Source organism: Teleopsis dalmanni, chromosome 1 (genome assembly GCF_002237135.1).
Source record: "Teleopsis dalmanni isolate 2A chromosome 1, ASM223713v2, whole genome shotgun sequence".
In the NCBI taxonomy this organism is placed as follows: domain Eukaryota; kingdom Metazoa; phylum Arthropoda; class Insecta; order Diptera; family Diopsidae; genus Teleopsis; species Teleopsis dalmanni.
The window spans coordinates 189,916,196-189,936,990 of NC_051846.1; the positions used below are offsets into that span (position 1 = coordinate 189,916,196).

General features: G+C 33.9%; 2 protein-coding genes across 2 annotated transcripts; both read left to right on the forward strand.

The window, feature by feature from the left end:
- The first annotated feature begins 10,742 nt into the window (after window positions 1-10,742).
- On the forward strand, window positions 10,743-15,542 carry LOC119666928 (nascent polypeptide-associated complex subunit alpha, muscle-specific form-like). Its single transcript, XM_038076207.1, has 4 exons — window positions 10,743-10,851; window positions 11,287-13,282; window positions 13,769-14,578; window positions 14,869-15,542. The coding sequence occupies exons 1-4, from the start codon at window positions 10,810-10,812 to the stop codon at window positions 15,540-15,542; spliced, it is 3,522 nt and encodes a 1,173-aa protein (XP_037932135.1). The 5' UTR covers window positions 10,743-10,809.
- Window positions 15,543-17,177, forward strand: LOC119666929 (sialidase-like; the record flags this gene model as incomplete). Its single annotated transcript, XM_038076208.1, has 1 exon — window positions 15,543-17,177. A coding segment is annotated over one exon (1,593 nt), but the record flags the coding sequence as incomplete, so codon positions are not given.
- Between the last annotated feature and the right edge of the window lie 3,618 nt (window positions 17,178-20,795).

Sequence of the window (20,795 nt, forward strand, 5' to 3'; positions counted from 1 at the left end):
AAATAATTAATTTTAACAACATCGTCCATCTGTGCAGTTACCATTTTAATTCAGTCTTTATCAAACATTCAATATATCTATCAGCAATAGTTAGAAGTGATAAAACTCTTTGACAATTGATATATCATTGCAGGCTGTTAGGATCATTGTAGGAAAGGACAAGAGCTTTTTTAATAGATAAAACGTTTGACAGAATATTATCAAGTTCCTTCTCAATCGATATGGAATACATCTAGGCAATTAACAACTAGAGAGGTACTATTCAAAATAAACTAATTAAGCTTAACCAGAAATGGCAAGTAGAATCTAGTCTAGCAGAATTGTCAAGTTTATATTCTACCTTGAAAAATAACGAAAGCATGATACTAAGATTTGTGCTTGATTGTAATATTATTAAGTACAAATCTTGAAAAAAAGTGTAATCTTCTAATAAATTATAACAGTTTCAATTTGTCTTAAATGGAGCAGATTTGCAACATAACTAATTCAATTTATTTCACTTTGATATTAAAACTATAGAGATGTTTTAAAAAAAAAAGTAGAAAATTAATTTTATTAGAAATTCTCCTGATGAATTTGTCGAAACACGTACAAAGATATACAAAATACAACTTACGAAACATAGGTTAAAATTCTAAAAAACAAAACCGACTTTAAAGTAGTTAATTAATTTAAACAATATAGGCTAGTAATAGGAATATCCTAACCAACATTTATCTGAAGCAGAGATCAGTGCAGTATTAAAGAGATTAAATTAGTATTAGTATTTGTTAGTAAAACATATATATCTTTTTCATTTGGGATTAATCTTATAATGCGACTTCTCAAACGAGTAGAGTTTATAAGTTCATACCATTTAAAAGTCAGTCTTTTCTGTCTCTTTATTATTTCATCAATATAATTTTTAAACTAAAGCTTTTATTGGACGTCAATAGTATAAAATATAGTTATAACAGCTATAATATATACATAAATTATTGTTTTGAGGTAATACTATTTTACATATACCCATAATTTCTTTTTTTTTTGCTTTAGGTGATGACAGACCAAGACAGTCAGTTATCTAACCCTGAAAGCGCGGAGTACCAGAAATTTGAGAAAGCAACTTTATAGGAAAACGTTTGAAATAAAAAAATTACTTCTCTCTGCCAGTCCATCATGAAATTCTCGAATATGTGGTAACTGTTATACTAATAAAATTGTATACAAAATGTGAAGAGATGATTTTTGTAGATGAGATCTTTAAATGTTTTATATTTAAACTATTATATAGTCATTCACGTGAGGTTCACAAATTTTTTCTTTTAAAAAGGAATCCAAATTAAGCAAAATTTTACTTAATGCAAAATAAGTTTACTTCATCTGATATATTAACACTTTTATTCAATCTTTTTCTACAATTTTTTTTGCTTTAAAAACAAGATCAGCCTTAAACTTAATTATGCTATGTTTTTTATCTAATGTTTAAAGTATTTCTAAAAATAGTGAATTAATTTTAATTTATAACTAAAAATCATATAATCCACATATTAAAAGTTAAATTCTCGACTTTCATAATAAAATGTTACTAACTAAAACATAAAACCAGCATATAAAGAAAATGTTTGTTCAACTTTTTTGGCGATAAATATTCTTTCATATTTCTTCTCTCAACTCACATATTTTCTTACCTGTCATTCATGTTACGTATACGTCTAGTTGCACTTATTTGCTCACCTATGTGTTAACAGTATTTTGGTATTTGTATCTGAGACTAAAAAAAAGATTTACTGCTGCTTATCAGTTCTATTAGTTAGAATCTCTCGCGTCACTACAAAAAATAAAAAAAAGACAGTTGAAAATAAACAATCTTAAAATAAGCAAACTTGTGGGCAAAGTAAACTTGAACGCCTGCAATAGACGTCACGTTCCAGATAAGCCAACTCATATGAATGTCATTTTTGCAATAGCTGTTATCAGTGTAATCCATAGAGCGTACTAAACATATGGTGTAAAGCCACCTAACAGTGCAAACCACATATTTTCTAAAGATTACTTTTGTCAGATTCTTTAGCACAAAACAATTGAATGACACGGAATAATTTGAATTAAGACTATGAAAATACCAACTAAGGAAATGACTCACATCCGCTCTTATATTAATTATAATAAACATTTTATTTTAGTAACTTTTATAATAGATTTAATGCGGTCAAATAAAAAAATAATTTATTTACATTAAAATTAAATTGTTATTTTTAAAACATAAATATTAAATCCAATGCAGTTAAAATGCAAAAAACAAAGAACCTGCAAGGTCATGATTTGAAAATAAGAACAAACATATATTGTTATATTTGACACTTATTAAAGACTAAAATATAAATTTGTTTAACATTTAATATTTAATATTTTAAAAAAATATTTGAATTTTAATAAATTTCTAATACGAAATAGAAACACTTTTATTACTTTGACGTTGAAATTAATTCAGAATTAAAAGTTTTATAATTTTATAATATAAAAAAGAAGTTGAAATTAATTATTATTATTATTATTTATTATTTATTATTTTTATTATTTATAATATAAAAAAGAAGCAGAAATTAATTATTATTATTATTACTATTGAAATCTATGCACACATCCTACCTTATAAGTAATGCAGGAAATATCTCTTATATTCAAACAGTATTTCTACAATAACTTTTTATTTTTTTAAAGAGGTTTTTTCGAACAGTAGTGAAATACAACAACAAACATTTTATTTTTTATATTATTTTAATTAATTGAATTTTTGGCTGACCACACAGCTGTTTCGAGTATTGCCAAATACCCATCATCAGTGGTCTTGGAAATAATTCTTGTATTTAATTATTCGTAAATAATTATTTTTCAGACTGCTAGTACCACGAATCGAACTCGGGTCCTGCCAAATTTTTATTTTTTTAAATATTATTTAGAAACGATATCAATGAATAAAAATCAATAATATTAGATTTAATAGGAAATAGCATTTTCTGTCATTTAGTAAGAATGCTATATATAGGAGTTCAAGCATTAACATAAATCCAATCAAAGAGTAATCAAGAGGTTCAGTCAGGTACATTCGCAATAAAACACTATGACAAAATGAATAGAATAGACAACTTATCATATATAAAACATCAAGTAATGATATACAAAACAATTTTATAGAGTAGAATTTTGAATCAAAAGCCAAATATACCGAGCAAAGTAAATATTCCAAACAATAAACTAACCCATCGATATGTATACGCAGTCTGAACCATACAGAAGTTACAAAAGATATGACATTCCCTCATTAACAAGCAGTTCAATTTTTATTAGAACATTAAGTTTGTATAAATTAATAGTCGACAAAGTTAGCCTCTGCTATCTTCCTGGGCACACATAATTCCAGATATATGAACAAGACTGTGAAATCGTCATTGTAATAGTAATACGACTGTGTACAGAAATCGACTCAATTAGGCAGGGATAAAAAATCAGAATTCGCTTCATGGTTGTGCAAGGATCCAAGGATATTAAGAAGCCCATGAACTTATGATGGCATTAATATATAGTATAGAACGGTTCACAGTAACTAAAGCACTTAGATAGCGACAACAAATCAGAAATTGTGGCTATTTTCTGGTCATGCAGGAATTCAAAGAAATTAACAAGCTGATGAAGTCGTCGTGGCACTAATAGATAGTATTAAACGGTTCACAGAAACTAAAGCACTTAGATAGCGATAATAATGTTACCATTTGTGGAGATTTTCTGATCTCGAAGACAAAAAAAGTGTAAGCCACATAAATTTAAAACAATCTAAATTGCTCTTAGGCAATAATTAGCCAAAGAATTGATTACTGCATTGATTCATCTAAAAAGAGATGAAAAATACTTACCTGGCTACTATATAGTTACTGTATACTCAAGAAACAGCTAATCAGCATAGGTTTTCCATAAAATCTTATGCACAGATTCTGCGATGAAAAAACTGAATCATTAGAATATTTACTATTAATATGTATTGTACTGATACACAAAACATAAACGTAGCTAGGATCAGCTAAACGTGGCGGCAGAGTTTCCTATTCTGGTCAAGTAGCGCATCAACGCCGTTTTGTTACAACAAACCCGATCATTAAAAGCTTTGTTTTCAAACCAATCAACGCAGTTGAAATGAGGAAAATTATATTTCAAAAATCTACGTTCTACGTCCATCAATATTATTAGTTTCTAGACTTACAGAAAAAAATGTCTCAATATTGCAAGAGCTAAGCATTTACAAAGACGGTGTTAAGTTGTTTCTTTTTGCTCTTCTTCCATGTAGAATCATTTTTAATGCCAGACAAGATATTACTAATACTAAGTACATTCGTTATTCTTGAAATTCCTGACATAAAGCCATTAATATAAAATAAAACTATTTAGGCTGGCAGTACCCTAGTAGTAGATAATGGTTTTATTGCAGTTTTAGTTACACTTCACTTTCTCCTTATACATTATAGTGCCTCTTGTGAAGGATATATAGCAATATTAAATGGACATTCCAGTGAAGAGATTGAAAATCTATTAGGCAATACCCACTTACTGTGCAATAAATAATGAGCATACAATCTACTGGACAATATGTAATTAGGTAGGTATAATAGGTAGTTCATCACGTAGAATATTACCTAAGGTATCCTCAAGTGAGAGGTATAATGATATTATGATCATTATATTTTATCACTGTATATTATAATGATATTATATCTACTTTTATAAATATAATGAACCAAAAACAAAGCTTAGTTAGCTAGAAAACTTAGCTACTAATGGAGTAACTTTTGCAAATAATTTCGAGAATTAACACTGAAACCAAAGTTATCAATCAACTTTAAGATTAATGGTGTCAAATTTGTTAATATTAGAAATGGAAGTACCAATCTCTCAATCAATTTTTCATCCAGTTGGTGCAGTTAAAAACGGTTGTCTAAATTGCTAGAAATGAATCACTATATAAATATTCCAAAATGTTGGACTGTAAGTATTATGTTTTGTATACTACTATGTTTCCAGTTGATAATAAGGAGGATGCGTTGAATTGCTTGACAATTGTACAATATCATACCGAAAAGACGTGTTACAGACTCTGCTCCAAACTAGGGGCGTCAATGTGTATATCGTTGTATTTAGTAATGATTTTATTAACTCTGTACTTGTATAAGAATTGTCAAAGAACTTATAATAATTTTACTTTTTTCTTTTTTTATTATTTGAAACACAATATGTACAATAATATAAATACATATTCATTTGACTAGGACTAGTTCAAGTACAAAGAACTATCAAGCAGTTTTGTTATATTACAGAATACGTTTTAAAATTGTTAAGTTGTCAAAGACTTAGTGCTAATAGAGTAGTAATCTAAATTATTATTAGTCGACTAATTCGGGAGTAGATCTGAAGGCTTTGTTCGTTTAAGTGAACTTATAATAATAATAATAAAAATTTAAGTTAGTCTCAATCGATAGCACACAGCTATATTCTTTTGCCCAGAAATTCATCCATTGTTGTAACAATAACAGATTTCAAATAAGGTATGTATAACTAATATAATACAATTGCTAATAAAAAGTAGTTGATACTAGATATGTAATCAATTTATATACCTATATAGCAATTGTCAACAAATATAATTATTATGAATATTTCTTTTTACAATAAAAATATTTAATCTGTTGTTTCATTTTTGTGCATCCTTTTTGTTTAAGAATAAATGGAGAACCACTTCCTTTGGTCGACTCTGCAAACATATTATGACTGCAATTAAGTTAATTTATCTAGTTATTATTTAAAAAATAAATAAAAATTTTATCTCATAAAAGCAAAGTACTTCAAAACAACAATATCGCTATTCATGGTTTAATAGTAATATTTTTGTATAACATATATGATTGCTCTTTTGATTTTGAAGTACGAAAATGAATAATTGAACTTTTTATGTGTCACTCGTAAGAAATTGAATTCAAAAACATAAATTACAATAATAATTGTATGAAATTTGCATTTCATGTTTATGTGTTTGGCCACTCCTCCCGGATATTCGCCATGATTAATGGCCAGCCAAAAAGAGCCATAAGTTAAGCCAACAAAATACATACTATACAATGGCATGCGACAATTCCGTATCATTTTGTATATTTAAGGATGCGAATTTTGGTCCTGATTGAATTGCGAATCAGCGATTATGTTGTTGCCTTGCGGCATCATTAATCAATTCAAATGCAACGTGCGCTTGAATTATGAACATTTTAGCTTTTAGCCAATTTATAATGAAACTGATGGACCATTTTGTGTGACATTTCGGCGTTTTAGCAGAAATAATGTCATCATTAAATCATAAAAAGTCAAGCACAAAAAAAAAAAGACGACCAAAAAAAAAATCAAATTATAAGTTCTGAATACAATATTTGAAGTGGTGCAAAAAGCAAAAAAGATCTGATAACACGACTATTTATCGTTGTTATTCATACCTAAATAAATGTTGTCACTTGTGAACATATGAAATACGTTATACTATAAATAAATATACTATAAATTTTGTTAAAATATTTGTTTTTTTCATTAAAATTTTTTTTTTTTTTTAAATTTTTAAGTGCTGTAAACTATCACTTTTTAATATTAAAAAAAAATTTAAAGATTTTGTGAAAGATTTCTTTAGTGCTCTTAGCTGGTACTTTTTAACATTGAAAACGATTAACATATTAATGTACATTATGCTTCTATTTTGTATGTGTTACTTGAAAAGTTTTTTTTTAATACATATAAAATACTTTTATAGAAGCTTTATCTTTTGCTCATCTTACATAAAGTAAAGTTCTTAACATCCACAATGTTCCAAATAATATATTGATTTTTTTTTTTTCATTAAATTGTAAATTATAAAATACTGTAACTAATCTTTTTACGTAATTATCTATGGTTCAAAGCCTATCCTATAATTTGAGACTTATATCACTCCCAATACCTAAATATCTACAACATTTCTTCAATCGAACTTAAAATTGCTTAACAAAAATAGATATTACAAATAAGTTTCATATAAATAATGGTCTGCGAAGAACACCAGATCTGCGATCTGCGGTACTATATCTATCTAGTTTATACGTTTTATATTGGATTATAGTGAACAGAAAAATTTTATTTTCAATTAATTGAATTTTTGGTTGATTATAAAACTATTTCAAGTATTGCCATTATTAGTGGTATTTTTGGAAATATCTATTATATTTAATTATTCGCAATTAATTGTTATGGACTGCAAGCACTGAAATGACCTTGTCATTTGAAACTAAGACATACTTGACTTATATTATTCTAAATTCTGGTTGTATTTTTTTGTGAAAGTTTATTAACGAATTCATATGCTATGTTTTATTAGAACAAAATCATAAACCAGCTAAAAACAATTATATGGTTTAATTTTAATTCAACTATCATAATACAACAAGTTTTTGATATTATAACGACCAATCAATAAATTTAGTTAATTAGCTATTATAATCGTATATCGGTTTTGGTTATGTTCGAATTTCACCGTCAGTAACCATTTCGTTCTAAACGTTGACGCTAATTAGAAATATTAAGCGTAGACAGATCTATCAGTATTTAATCTTTCAAACCTAGAAATCTACTGAGGTTTCCCCTGAGGATACCGTTGACAACATCTTTTTAGCTGTATCCTTATCATCCATTTTCGCAAGATGTGCAGCACAGCCAGTGTACTCGCTGGATTTTTTAACACAAGACCTTTTGGAACTTATGATTTTACTAAGCTTGGAATTATTACAGAACTACATGATGTGAAATATATGACTAGATCATATCAATCCAAATCATTGTTTCAATTAAGAGTAACTATAAACCAATATTCACCGCAATAATTCATTAATATGATATATTACTTCACTTAAAGATTCAATCTTCTAAAGGATCTCAGTTATTTATCTTATGTTTCCTATCACACATGGCGGCGTAAAATAAACAATTTTTAATAGATTTATCTAAATTACAAATCTAACTTGAAAAAACCTTTAATATCGTTAACTCATTATTTACTTTTCGTAAGTTTTATATGTGTACCTCATGTAAACAAATGTCGTGAATATTTTTTCCTATTATATATCATTTATTATCAATTGTTTACAAAAGTAACAATTAAATTTATTATTAATTTATTTTGTAAATGAAAAACTTTGTAACAAATAATATTTGCAGCTCATTTGCAACTTTTTTTAAACTTATTTTGCTATTTGATTTCTAATAACAATTTTATCTTTGCCATATATTCATAACACGCTTGAAAACACATTGAAAATTATTACAGATATATCTACATAAAATTCTATTGTATGTTATATACCATACTCGTATGTACTATATTTAAATGAGTTTTGCTCATTATCTTTTCGATTCATGGCTTATCTGAAATATAAGCAAATATAATTAAAATTTATACGTATTTAAAAAGCGGTGTGCAAACAAACTCGTATGTATGGAAAATAAATTTAAATCATTGAACTTTTGTTTTATACTGAAACACTAAATAAATATACTAAATAGAACTGCACACTTGTAAATATTTTAGCATTTATTTTAATTTAGTTTTGGAGAAAGTATTTCCGGTAGTAAACTCAAATGCCGTTGTTTATATTATAAATGAATTCTGATAGTGCGAAAGGAAATGCGAACTCATTATGGTATCCAAACAATTTTAAAAATTAAATATAAAAAATATTAAATAAAAAAAAAATAAGTAAATAAGTAAAAAAAACGTAAAAATATAAAAACAGAAATATTAGGAGTTATAATATAATATATATTTAATTTAAATGCACATATATGTATAAAATATTCTGTTATATACATATATTTATTTGGTAACACCGATATTCAAGTTAAAAAATAAAAAACTTCTAAGTATAGGTCAGGTTAGGTTAGATTGGTTGGTGACTTCTAAAAAACTTCTAAATTGTAGTATAGATCAGGTTAGGTTAGATAGGTTAGTGACTATCACTTAGTCAGTTCTTCTCTTGTCTTACACAATCGTGATCAAATATTTTATTAACACATCGGCTAATAAATCCGAAGGATGATATATTAGCAGGCAAATTTCAAGGCCAAAAATTATTCTACAATTACTTTACAATAACTATTCTACAATAGAGAAAAACTTAGAGAAGTCCTAGAAGGATTGTATTACTTTTGAAGGAAACTACCTTGATGAATAATTTTGAATTTTGCCAAAAAGTTGTTGTTTTATTGATTGTGCTACGGACTTATCAAGTGACTTATTATTTACCCACGTGAGCAGTAAAGAATATAATCTTTTTTTAATGGTAAGACCAGCCATGTCAGAAAACATACTTATGGCTATCCAGACAGAGTCATTGACTTTCTGCAATTTAAGTAGTGAGTCAGTTTTAAAATTAAAATACTAAAAAACATACATTACTAATTTCTTATATTGCTTCTAAATCTTTAATTTTGAGAGCATACTTTTATCAAATTAAATTTATATATTGAAATATAGATGATATATAGTTGAAATAATTCATTGTTTGTTAGATTTTAAATTAATCTCAAACGACACTATTATATCAAAAATATTATTAAAAATCCGACAACTTTGTGCTGAATGTATTATTATATTTTTGTTTTGTTTTATATAAAATAATTACATATAACAACAAAAACTTGCATACAAGGTAATGTTCGAATATTCTATAAGAATATTCCACAGATTATTGGAAAGTGACAGAAGCAAAATATATTCCAGAACAAATTTTGACAGTCTTGAAGATTAGTACGATCTGTTAGAACTTATGTTGATTGGAGCTCTATTTGTCTGTTTATCTATTTCCTGATACATTAGCGGGCGTTTATCCGTGGGCAAGACCTTTTTGGAATAAAGAACCAAGTATATTTGACTTTAAATCTCCAACTTAATTGTATTAGTTTTCCTTGAAAGGAAGTATTTATCTTAAGACTTATTATTTACTGAAATTTTCTTTACAAAATCACTATTTTTCACATATCACTATTGTGTCTACAATAGTATTTGCTAAAGTTTTTAAAATTAAAATGGAAAATATCTTTAATTTATAATTAAGTTTAGTCCCATATATTTTTATATTTTATATATGTACAGTTTATAAAATAAAGTGATGGCTAACTGTGCTAAAAATATGAAATAAATCAAAAATTAAAAGACAAAAGTGTACCCTAACTGCACTTAAAGTACACAATATAAGTGAAAAAAAAATTCTGTAGAAATCACTAAATAATATGTTCTATATTAAATTGTGTGAATAAAAAGCTTCACTACAATTTTTTTTTTAACACATCAAAGCGTAACGATTTCATTCATAAAACTCTAAGACAAACATAATAATGATGTTAATCAAAGTTAATGACGTAAAAAAAGAAATATCTAAAGAACAACATACTTCGTTCTATTGAATTCTTATAAGTAAGAAAATGCAATAAAAACAATTATGAATGAATGAATCATATTCCACGCACGATTATATTTAAATGAGACTTAATCCAAACACAAAAAAAGAAAATTGAACATAATTATTTTATCTTGTTTATCTTATATACCGCATAAGATATAAAATCTCTCATGAAATACAGCTATTGATACTGCAACATCAAAAAACAAACTTGCAAAAGATAAGATATTTAATGAAAAATATAAATTTTTGCTTTAAAAGCATCCTTGCATTATCAGATAGAAATCAGTAACAAAGTTACATTCGAACGAAAACGATGGCAACTTCTAAATTAATCGGATTCTTTATCCTGCTAGTGGTAATTTTTTATTTGCAATAACATGGAAACGCCATTTTAATCAGTGCTCTCTTTTCTATTTGTGTGTGTGTGTGTTAAACAAACAAAACATCTTGTACCTAACATAATAACTATAACAAAATACTGCACTTAACCTAACAAAACTAACAAGCTTTTACTTGTGATACTTTCGTGGATTCAAATTGAAACGTACGAAAACAGCACATCATCGGCAAACTATGCAAGTTTTAACAAAAAAATTTAAATAAAAAAATTGTATTATAAAATCATTTTTGTTTTTTGATATCTTGTGGATACAATAATAATGTACAGGAAAATAATATTGTGTAATAAAATATTAACTTCAGTTTAACCTTAGATTTAAATGACACTTTCCAAGCACTGTGTTTGCTTGATATTTGATGAAATCATTATGTGAATATTCTGTACTTACAGTTTGGCGCATTAGCAACAGGATCACCCATAAGCCCAGTCAGCATTGCAGTTTCTGATTCCTCTATACCACCAACAGAACCAAAATCGGTATCAATATCAGTTGAACCAGTTCTATCAGTACCGGAACCAGAATTCATAATAAAATCTGATCCCATAACAGAGGGGCCTGCAGTTGCTGCCGCTCCACTAGATTTCGCATTATCTGCAATAGATGATGTAGCAACTTTAATAGATCCAGTTCCATTAGTGGATGTAGCAGTTCCAACAAAACCAGCAGTTCCAGTAGACGTTGCTGCGCCCAGTGACATAACACTTCAAGTTGATATCGCAGCAGCAGATACCGCAGTCGTTCCAACAGATGTAGCCGCCTCAGCAGATCCTGCAGTGGCAGTTGATCCTGCAGTATCAGTAGATCCTGCAGTGGCAGTTGATCCTGCAGTATCAGTAGATCCTGCAGTGTCAGCAGATCCTGCCGTATCAGTAGATCCTGCCATTCAATCAAATACTGATACTGCAATTGCAGTAGAAGCATTGGTTCCAGCAGATGACATAGTACTTGTAGATCCAGTACCTCAAGTTGATGCTGGTGTCCCAGTAGACACAACGGTACAAGATAATATTGCAATTTCAGTGGATGTAGCAGCTACTGCCGAATCAACCATTCCTACAGAAATAGCGTCCCCGACTGACGCGGTAGCCCAAGATGACATTGTAATTCCAGTTGATGTTATACTTTCTGCAGATACCTCAGCAACAGCTGATCCTGCATCTGCTTCAGGAGATCCTACACTTGCTGCCGTTGAACCAGCTGCCGCTCCTGCAGATCCAGCAGCTACTCCAATAGATCCTACTGCCTCTGTGGATGCCGTAGTCTCCTCAGTTGACCCTGCGCTCGCCTCAGTTGATTCGACAGCTGCTTCTACAAGCTCCTCAGCTTCAGTTAACATAACAACATCAGACGATGGTACAGCTCTAGTAGATTCTACAGTCGCTGTTGATCCTTCAGTTGCTCCAGGTGACCCACTAGCTGCTTCAGCTGATCCAGCAGCAGCTCCAGTAGATGCTCCCGCCGCTACTGATCCTGCAGCTGCTCCTGTTGATCCTGTAACTGGTCCAGTTGATCCTCCACTCGCTCCAATTGATCCTGCACTCGCTCCAGTTGATCCTGCACTCGCTCCAGTTGATTCGACAGCTGCTTCTCCAAGCTCCTCAGCTCCAGTTGACACAGCCGCTGTTGATCCTTCAGTTGCACCGATTGACCCAGTAGCTGCTCCAGCTGATCCAGCTGCAGCTCCAGTTGATTTAACAGCTGCTTCTCCAACCTCCTCAGCTCCAGTTGACACAACAACATCAGACGATACGGCAGCTCCAGTAGATCCGACAGCCGCTGTTGATCCTTCAATTGCACCGGTTGACCAAATACCTGCTCCAGCTGATCCAGCACCGGTACCAGCAGGAGCTCCAGTAGATGCTACCGCCTCTGCTGATCCTGCAGCTGCTCCTGCTGACCCTGTAACTGGTCCAGTTGATCCTCCACTTGCTCCAGTTGATCCTGCACTCGCTCCTGTTGATCCTGCACTCGCTCCAGTTGATTCAACATCTGCATCTCCAAGCTCCTCAGCTCCAGTTGACACAACAACATCAGACGATGCTGCAGCTCCAGTAGATCCTACAGCCGCTGTTGATCCTTCAGTTGCACCGGTTGACCCAGTAGCTGCTCCAGCTGATCCAGCAGCAGCCCCGGCAGGAACTCCAGTAGATGCTCCCGCCGCTACTGATCCTGCAGCTGCTCCTGTTGATCCTATTTCAGGTCCAGTTGACCCTGCACTCGCTCCAGTTGATTCAACAGCTGCTTCTCCAAGCTCCTCAGCTCTAGTTGACACAACAACATCAGACGATGCTTCAGCTCCAGTGGATCCTACAGCCGCTGTTGATCCTTCAGTTGCACCGGTTGACCCACTAGCTGCTCCAGCTGATCCAGCAGCAGCTCCAGTAGATGCTCCCGCCGCTACTGATCCTGCAGCTGCTCCTGTTGATCCTGTAACTGGTCCAGTTGACCCTGCGCTAGCTCCAGTTGATTCAACAGTTGCTTCTCCAACCTCCTCAGCTCCAGTTGACACAACAACATCAGACGATGCTGCAGCTCCAGTAGATCCTACAGCCGCGGTTGATCCTTCAGTTGCACCGGTTGACCCACTAGCTGCTCCAGCTGATCCAGCAGCAGCCCCAGCAGGAGCTCCAGTAGATGTTCCCGCCGCTACTGACCCTACAGCTGCTCCTGTTGATCCTATTTCAGGTCCAGTTGACCCTGCACTCGCTCCAGTTGATTCAACAGCTGCTTCTCCAAGCTCCTCAGCTCCAGTTGACGCAACAACATCAGACGATGCTGCAGCTCCAGTAGATCCTACAGCAGCTGTTGATCCTTCAGTTGCACCGGTTGACCCACTAGCTGCTTCAGCTGATCCAGCAGCAGCCCCAGCAGGAGCTCCAGTAGATGCTCCCGCCGCTACTGATCCCGCAGCTGCTCCTATTGATCCTGCACTCGCTCCAGTTGATCCTGCACTCGCCCCAGTTGATTCGACAGCTGCTTCTCCAAGCTCCTCAGCTCCAGTTGACACAACAACATCAGACGATGCGGCAGCTCCAGTAGATCCCACAGCCGCTGTTGATCCTTCAGTTGCACCGGTTGACCCACTAGCTGCTTCAGCTGATCCAGCAGCAGCTCCAGTAGGAGCTCCAGTAGATGCTCCCGCCGCTACTGATCCTGCAGCTGCTCCTGTTGATCCTGTAACTGGTCCAGTTGACCCTGCGCTAGCTCCAGTTGATTCGACAGCTGCTTCTCCAACCTCCTCAGCTCCAGTTGACACAACAACATCAGGCGATGCTGCAGCTCCAGTAGATCCTACAGCCGCGGTTGATCCTGCAGTTACACCGGTTGACCCAGCAGCTGCTCCAGCTGATCCAGCAGCAGCCCCAGCAGGAGCTCCAGTAGATGCTCCCGCCGCTACTGATCCTGCAGCTGCTCCTGTTGATCCTGTAACTGGTCCAGTTGACCCTGCGCTAGCTCCAGTTGATTCGACAGCTGCTTCTCCAACCTCCTCAGCTCCAGTTGACACAACAACATCAGGCGATGCTGCAGCTCCAGTAGATCCTACAGCCGCGGTTGATCCTGCAGTTACACCGGTTGACCCAGCAGCTGCTCCAGCTGATCCAGCAGCAGCCCCAGCAGGAGCTCCAGTAGATGCTCCCGCCGCTACTGATCCTGCAGCTGCTCCTGTTGATCCTGTAACTGGTCCAGTTGACCCTGCGCTAGCTCCAGTTGATTCGACAGCTGCTTCTCCAACCTCCTCAGCTCCAGTTGACACAACAACATCAGGCGATGCTGCAGCTCCAGTAGATCCTACAGCCGCGGTTGATCCTGCAGTTACACCGGTTGACCCAGTAGCTGCTCCAGCTGATCCAGCAGCACCCCAGCAGGAGCTCCAGTAGATGCTCCCGCCGCTACTGACCCTGCAGCTGCTCCTGTTGATCCTGTAACTGGTCCAGTTGACCCTGCAGCTGCTCCTGTTGATCCTATTTCAGGTCCAGTTGACCCTGCACTCGCTCCAGTTGATTCAACAGCTGCTTCTCCAAGCTCCTCAGCTCCAGTTGACACAACAACATCAGACGATGCTGCAGCTCCAGTAGATCCCACAGCCGCTGTTGATCCTTCAGTTGCACCGGTTGACCCAGTAGCTGCTCCAGCTGATCCAGCAGCAGCCCCAGCAGGAGCTCCAGTAGATGCTCCCGCCGCTACTGACCCTGCAGCTGCTCCTGTTGATCCTGTAACTGGTCCAGTTGACCCTGCACTCGCTCCAGTTGATTCGACAACATCAGATGATGCGGCAGCTCCAGTAGATCCCACAGCCGCTGTTGATCCTTCAGTTGGACCGGTTGACTCAGCAGCTGCTTCAGCTGATCCAGCTGCAGCTCCAGTTGATTCAACAGCTGCTTCTCCAAGCTCCTCAGCTCCAGTTGACACAACAACATCAGACGATACGGCAGCTCCAGTAGATCCCACAGCCGCTGTTGATCCTTCAGTTGCACCGGTTGACCCAGTAGCTGCTCCAGCTGATCCAGCAGCAACTCCAGTAGGAGCTCCAGTAGATGTTCCCGCCGCTACTGACCCTGCAGCTGCTCCTGTTGATCCTACAGCAGCCCCAGCAGACCCAGCACATGCTCCAGTTGATCCAACAGCTGGACCTCCAAACCCCTAAGGTCCACTTGACACAACAACCTCTGACGATACGGCAGCTCCAGTAGATTCCACAGCCGCTGTTGATCCTTCAGTTGCACCAGTTGACCCAGTAGCTGCTCCAGCTGATCCAGCAGCAGCCCCAGCAGGAGCTCCAGTAGATGCTCCCGCCGCTACTGACCCTGCAGCTGCTCCTGTTGATCCTGTTTCAGGTCCAGTTGACCCTGCGCTAGCTCCAGTTGATTCGACAGCATCTTCTCCAAGCTCCTCAGCTCCAGTTGACACAACAACATCAGACGATACAGCATCTCCAGTAGATCCCACAGCCGCTGTTGATCCTTCAGTTGCACCGGTTGACCCAGTAGCTGCTCCTACAGATCCAGCTACCGCATCAGCAGATCCTACGGTTGCTACAGTGCCTGCTGCAACAGATCCAGCGGCTGCTCCAGCAGATTCTACAGCCACTGTTGATGACTCAGCTGCTGCAGTCAATCCTGTTTCAGGTCCAGTTGACTCTGCACTCGCTCCAGTGGATTCGACAGCTGCTTCATCAGATGACTCCGCTGTGCCCGCAAACGTTGCTGCTTCAGCTGCAATTGATCCAGCAACTACTGGTGCTCCAGTTCCACCGAACTCAGTTTTTAGTTATCCAGGTGGTTCACGTGTACCAGCAGATATAGCACTTTCAATTCTTGCAGCGGCCGCACTTAAACCTATATTTGCTGCCAGACCACCACCATCAGGTTCATCTGGATTTTATGGTAGACCAAATCGTCCAAATACTGCATTTTCCTATCCGGTTCCAAGCAGACCGATTGTATTAGGAAATTCCAATAAACCAAGACTACCTTATTCAAATTATCCGATATATTCAAACGTGGCAGCTCGCCGGATTATAGATACACTTAATAATGCCAAACATATTCAGAAAATAAAGAACATGAGACCATATACTCCATTTAGGCCTAATAAAAACGCATACCCATATATTGGAGCAGGTCTTGCGCGTGGACGTGTCGACATGTCCTTACCACAATTACCATCTGTACCATTAGTCAAACCACCGCAGGGACCTATTAGCGTCAATAAAATTCCAACACAAAATCTCAATGAAGGCGATGATAGCGAACAAAGTGCGCAAAGTACGCAGAGTGCTCAGAGCGAACAGGATGTCCTCACACAAGAAACTCCAGTTTTAAGACCAGTACCTGAAAAACAGAAGCCAGCAACACCCACAGTTGTAACTGTTTTAAAAAAATTAATTGAAGAGACTAAAGCAAAGAAAGCCGATGAAAGCGAGAGTACGAATAATGAGGAAAGAAAAATTCAAGAAAATAAGAAAATTCTCAAGGAACTTGTAAGAAAACTGGATGGTCTACAATGTAAAGAAGATGATATCTACCCGGACTATAAAGATTGTAAATACTATTATAAGTGCATAGACAAATCTGACAAAAATGAATTTGAGCGTTTGCAGTGCGATGATGATGAACGTTTCGACAAAAACGAGATGAAGTGCGTTGACAAGAAAAAAGCCAAATGCTTAAAGCAAAATGAATTACTAGAAACTATTAAAAACCTAAAAAATTACATTGATGAATTGCAATCAGATTGAAACTAATTTGAATTAAAAATAGTTAAATTAGTCAGATAAATTAGATTTTTAATTACTTAATTTATTAAATTGGTTTTGATGTTGCCAACTGTATTAATTATAATCGATTTACTTAAATAATAAATTTACACGAAGTGTTCTTGACCAACATTTTTTATTCTCGATAGTAATATGTTCTAATTTTATGTATAGTATTTGGTTAGTTTTTTTAAAATTTATTAGCTTTAATGATGCAAATTATCTCTATTATTTAATTTTAACAATTTTATGAAACTATATAACAATTTTTTATTTTTCAAATAAATTGAATTTAACCAATCAACTAAATTGAGATTAATACTAATATTATATTTTTTTATAACATGATAGATGAAGGATACTTTTCATTTAACCGAAATAAGTAGTCAAATATAATGTCGATCCTTTTCACTTAACATTTTTAATTTAAATCTTCTTGAGTTTGTTTTATTACTACCTGAACATAGGAATGATCAAAATATAACATATAAGAGTATTTAGTTGAATTAAAGGCTTTACATATTGTCTAACATATTCTAACATTAAGCCCATATATAACCATCTGGATCTGGAGAATTATTTTACTGATCTAAAACATATCTAGAATACCTGTGATATCATCTGCGTGATCTGTAGAAAATTACTTACCGTCCTATGAGAAGGTGACCCTTAAAAACCAATATAGTTTTGAGATTTATATTTAAATCAACTCTAATCTGCTAATCTGGTTCCTCTTGATCTAAATTGACAAGATATAAGGTACAGAGTGCTATTATACTCAAACTATTCTATTGTTATATTGATGGTGTTAATATGGTCAATGGTGAGATGTATTTGGGTTGGAACACCCAAGAAAAGCCAATTAACCACATTTTGTAATATAATATAATTTTAATTTTTATTAATACAGGTTCCTGTATAGATCAACAGTCTTATACGTTTTCAAGAGCAATTGTAATAATACTCCGTTTTGCGAAAGATTCTTAGTGGTTCTAACTCTAGAGTTTTTGGTTTTCCTGTAACATAATGGGCTTTTAGGCTTAAGTTTATCCCTTGGGATCGCCGGTATAAGCTAACCTAAACTACATTTACATGTATAAAGTATATACTTTGGCAAAACTTTGGCGATAGTTATATTGAGTACTAATAATAATAAAAACAGAAATAAAAACTAATCTATAAGCTTTTTACACTACAGTCTTTTTATCAATTAAAATTAATTAAAAAGTGAACTACAAATACTCTAAATTAACATTATTTAATTAATTATTACATTTTGAGTTTTAAGTTGTAGTAATTATTATACATGGCCATATATCTATTATTATTATTACTATTGTTGTGGATGTGGCACTGCGACCGTTGGGTTTATTGTGCGTCCTTCTGAGTTTAGAGTAAGTCTCTAAGCCCTTTTGCGTCAATAAAAAGTAGTATAGAACCTACTTTACAGAGATTTATTGCCTCTTTCGTACGAATATACATTCCCAGGAGCCTATTCCGTAGGTGCATAAGCGGCACAAGGGTATTCTAACTGCACATGTGTGGTCACATATCTAAATTTCTAGTAATCAATTTAGAATATTGTATTATACAACTATCTGCAACATAATTTGTAAGAACTAAGCTGACTTACCTGCATTAAACATGCATTGCTTAAACAAAATTAATATCTTATGTTAAACCGAATTTAATATAAAATAAAATTTCATACTTTTACTCTATATTTCTATAATATTTTCATAAATTGAAAACTTTAGCAATATTCCAGCATTGACACGGAGGTTTATTTTACATGAACTTAACATAATTTAATCCATAATCTTTAATATTATTTAAACAGATAATCTATAATAACACTCAAGAAACAAATTGAAATACAAAAATGCTATCACGACTTTCCAACTGAGCTTATGTATGAAATTTATCTCATTCTTGCGAAAACCTAAGACTCGTTGTCATGTTGGTTGGCCAGGAATCGAATATCTTGAAGAGGAAGAAGAAAAAGCACAACAATCTGACTTATAAGACGAATCAAGGAAGCGCGTCTGTGAATTGTTGCCACGTTTTCTTTTTATTAAATTATTTTTTTAAATTTTGTTTCTTTTTCCTCTTCTTGGTCATTTATTTTTGGTTATATTATCAGTTTGACCTAAAAGCAAAAAAGGGGCAAAAACAAGCTATGGCTTGTGCTATCACAAAAGTGGAACAACTGACAGGAGTGGCATGATTGGAGCCGAAAAGCATAAAATTACCGTAGCCAAGGCTAGAAATTCATTGCTCAGTTGATAAAGTGTTCGCATGTGAGTAGGCTTAATGGCTTTTGTTGTTCGTTTGTATTAAGTATATGGAATTAACTTATACACAGATTTGATTATATATATTTACGAATCTTAGTTTCAGATTGGAGCTTTGTGATTTTAGAAATTTTTCAAATGCCAAAATATGCATAAAATTTTTTTTGATGTTGTCATTTTCATATTGCCATGGATAGCAAAATTTTGACAAATTTTAACGTATTCTTTTCAATATAGAAAATGTGCTGAAAATTCTTCTCATATTCTTTCAAGTCGGTTTATTCTATTTTTATTTTTATTATTACTTGTGTACATTTTATTGTTGGTTATATCTTTAATCTTGTATAGAAACATAAGATGGTTAGCAATTATATTAAAAACTTAAGGTTGTTATTTTCAATAGTATATATAATTTTCATATACTCGTATATATACATATTGTACTGATATTTGGTTATATGTAATCAAAGACCTTCATTGGCGTCAGGGACACACAAAAATAATCAAGTTCATTTTATTCATAAGCCCTCAAAGGTCAACAACAATGGCGACAAATTTCAACAAGAAACACAACATAACAGACAACAGGGAAGTGACGACATCAAGGCCAATAAATAGTTTAACTTGTGGTAAAATTTTTATATATACTGTACAATAAATTAGTAGCGTAGAAAAGTGTATGTGTAGGTATATTAAGCTAGTATCTTACTTCGCTACTTACACATATAACAGCTATAACAAATTAAAAGCAGTTATTTGCGACAGGTTGATACGTTAATGAAAACCAACAATAATTTATTTGTTGGTTTGTTATAAATACAAATCAAGTAGGCTTAAGTATTTACGTACGTGTATGTCTTAATCCACAATTATACCCATTTGTCGGTATTCGGTATTTGCGATGTCTACGTGCCCGCATTTTTTGTAAATCATTGACTTCGTTCTCGTCAGTAATGCTGCGGCACAAAATTGACTTAGTTGAACTTTGATTTGTTTTTCTATTTTTATGATTTCTAATATGAAAATTTACACAATCATCTTTACAAATATTGACGCTAATAAGTCTGAGAAATGTTTTTCATTTCGTGTATTTTGTCATCTTTGGCATAAATATGCGCAAACATCGCGGTACTTAAATATTTGCATACGAATTTTGCATACAAAACCGTACCAAGAAATGATCCGTCATAAATGTTTATTCAACGCGCGTGTTGCCACTTTAACCGCAGTTAACAAATGTAAGCCAAATAATATGAAATAACACAAAATTCAATTCAATTGAATCGAGTCGAGTCGAATCGAATTGAATCGAACCGAATTGAAAGGAACTGAACTGAACTGGAAATTG